This window comes from Colletotrichum acutatum (genome assembly GCF_030867785.1).
Source record: "Colletotrichum acutatum strain CBS 112980 chromosome Unknown BDZ83scaffold_223, whole genome shotgun sequence".
Lineage (NCBI taxonomy): Eukaryota > Fungi > Ascomycota > Sordariomycetes > Glomerellales > Glomerellaceae > Colletotrichum > Colletotrichum acutatum.
The window spans coordinates 5,002-7,595 of NW_026849217.1; the positions used below are offsets into that span (position 1 = coordinate 5,002).

At 53.4% G+C, this 2,594-nt stretch overlaps 1 protein-coding gene across 1 annotated transcript; it reads right to left on the minus strand.

Annotated features, from left to right (window-relative positions):
- Positions 1-331: 331 nt before the first annotated feature.
- Positions 332-922, minus strand: BDZ83DRAFT_657877 (uncharacterized protein; the record flags this gene model as incomplete). Its single annotated transcript, XM_060510990.1, has 1 exon — positions 332-922. The coding sequence occupies one exon, from the start codon at positions 920-922 to the stop codon at positions 332-334; it is 591 nt and encodes a 196-aa protein (XP_060357871.1).
- Positions 923-2,594: the final 1,672 nt, after the last annotated feature.

Consider the following 2,594-nt stretch of genomic DNA (forward strand, 5'->3'; position numbering starts at 1 on the left):
AGACCGGTACGGTCCTCGGAACGGCAGTGCCAAGGCTTCTTTATGCATAAATTCAGTATGCGGTGGATTCCCGAACTCTCGCGCCTGACCCCTGCAGAGTGGTTGAGAAAGGACATCTTTTCTGTCCTGATGCTAGACAAAAAGTCTATGGACCCGAATTAATGGCAGCTGATGCGTATGAGGTCGTTTTGCAGGTTGTAAATGTCAGAGTTGGTGATGGTGATGGCCTCAGTGCCCACTCAAACCCAAAAGTTCCAACCTATGAGATGTTGGAGACTGGGACCACCTTCACTGTTGCTCCCCATCTCCATCTCTAAACGGGGCTTGAGCTTCAAATGGATGCATCGGGGGTCCGGGGTGGCAGACGATATCGCAGGCCATAGCGAAGCTCTGGTTCGTCGGAGGAGGGTTGATCCTCGTGCGTCAAGGCGATGTTACCCCAGGTGAGATATCTCGCCTTCCTAATCCGGCAGTTGGCCGTGGAGCGTGACAGTCGGCGATCGGGGTGGGATGACAAGTTCTGGGGGAATTGGGGGCTGCTAAAATACACCCCAGGAGAGGATGATGGAGGATAGGTAGCAAATGGCGAATTAGTCGTGATAAGTGCCACCGATGAGTGAATTGCTGCATTTCCATCGTTGATTCCAGAGCGAATTGTCCGTTGCACGACGGTGGATCGCATGTGGCGGCCGAGGGCGGATATGTTGGCGCCAGGCTCAGACCAAGGAGCTCGCAGATGGTTGTCTGTAGCCCGTCGGAGAGCGTTTCCGAGGCGGAATTCATGTAGACTTCCGCGTCTACTGTCATAGCTCTCAAAGGCCAGCTGCAGAGAGCCAGCAATGTACGCACCGTTGTCTGTTGCATGGACATGGAGCACTCTGTTGTACCCTATCCTGATTGCGGTGGGTTGACTTGGACGCATATTCTTGTTTACTGCATGCAAACTGCCAACAGAGCCATGGAGCCAAGGCAGACAGACGTTGATGTCAAGGATTAGAGCTCCTGTGGAGACTCTGGACAGGAGGGGGAGACAACCCGCAACAGAAGACCCCTGAAGCAGCTCATCGTAGCCCCTCACTACAGATCTAGAGCTCCCGAACTCGATTGAGCACGTACCGAAGGCCGCAGCTTTCCTACGCAAGCAAAGCTGTGTTGCCCTTGAGAGCTTTCATCCTCTTTGGATCGGAGGAGGGTCTTTTGGGATGTTGAGATAAGCCGGTTGGTCTACAACACATCTCGGCAGAGATTGGCCTGTGTTAGGCTTCCCAAAGGTCCTTGCCAGGGATTTTGGGCCTTCACGCAATTATCAGCGCATATCAGCGCGTCCATACTTGGATGAGCGAGTGCAGTGTTCGCTGCGGGTGTCCTAGGCTTCTGACTGGACAGTGCTCGTTGGAGACCCCTGGTTCCTGATCAAGATCCCTGAAAGGACGAACACCTGTACGCCGTCAGCAGCCACCCGCACCTTTGTTCGAAGGAGAGCTCAGAATAGGGTTGGCCGAGACATCTGTGAGCCGAAGCCTTCACGACTTGTGGAACCCCGCATCCTTGGTAGTGGGAGACGCCACATGATTCTGTGGCTGGGCAAGATATCCCAAACATTGAATAATTGCTACCAAAATTGAATAGGTGTAGCCGTAGATCGGCAACATTATGAATTGGAAAAAAAGAGAGGAATCCCGGGCGGCAAGAGATAAGATACACAGGTTACCAAGGTAGAAGCGGTAACAGCCCCGTCTATCACATGTTGCAGTATACGTATCGAAATACGTACTCTGAAGGTACCCGCTTTCCCACCTCAGGGCGGGCCTCTCCGAAATTCCCGCCGGCAAGTGGGGGCTTGAGCCGTACCAGGTGCAGCATATGGTCCGAGCGCCTTTCCATGGCACCGATAACGTGATAAGGTAGTGGGTCCTCCTGCTTTAGCGATGCTGACATGATCCAATGCCCCTGCCCTTTCGGAGCGGAGATGGTGGGATGGCAACTCCCCGAATGTCACCGTTGCTACTCTTTCATTCTCTCCCATTCTCATCAGTCAGGACTCAGAAGTCCTGCATAATTCAGGAAGCGGGAAGCGGGGAGCAAGCTTGCCTGTAATCCAGAAACTCCAGACTCCAATCGCATGATCTCCATTCACGATCAAGCTTAACTTGCACAGCCGTTACTCAACCGTTACAACCGTCTCCAGTCCGGCGTGCCCAAGTTAATTGTTTAACCGTTCCATGCTACAGAATATTCAGCCGTGGAATCCTTCTTGGCTTTGGAAGTCAGCTCGCACTACGCTCTTCTAACGTCCTTCCAGACTCGTCCTATCCTGCAGGTCAGCCAAGACGGGATCAAAGGCAGCAGCACAAACTACGAGAGATTTAGGCGCTACATCGACTCAAGGAGTTTGTGTACTACGACGGAGCCTCGAGCCTCTCATTTCCACCACCCCTGTCACCCCCGAGTCTCGCCGCGGCAGAACAGCATTATCCTAGGTTCGGTGCCGCTGCCGAGATCTTGTCTCATGTGGGCACTGGGGTGATGGATCAAAAACCCTTCCCTCTGATGCTTGACTACGGAGCATCGACGTCGACTTTCGTCATAGGCAG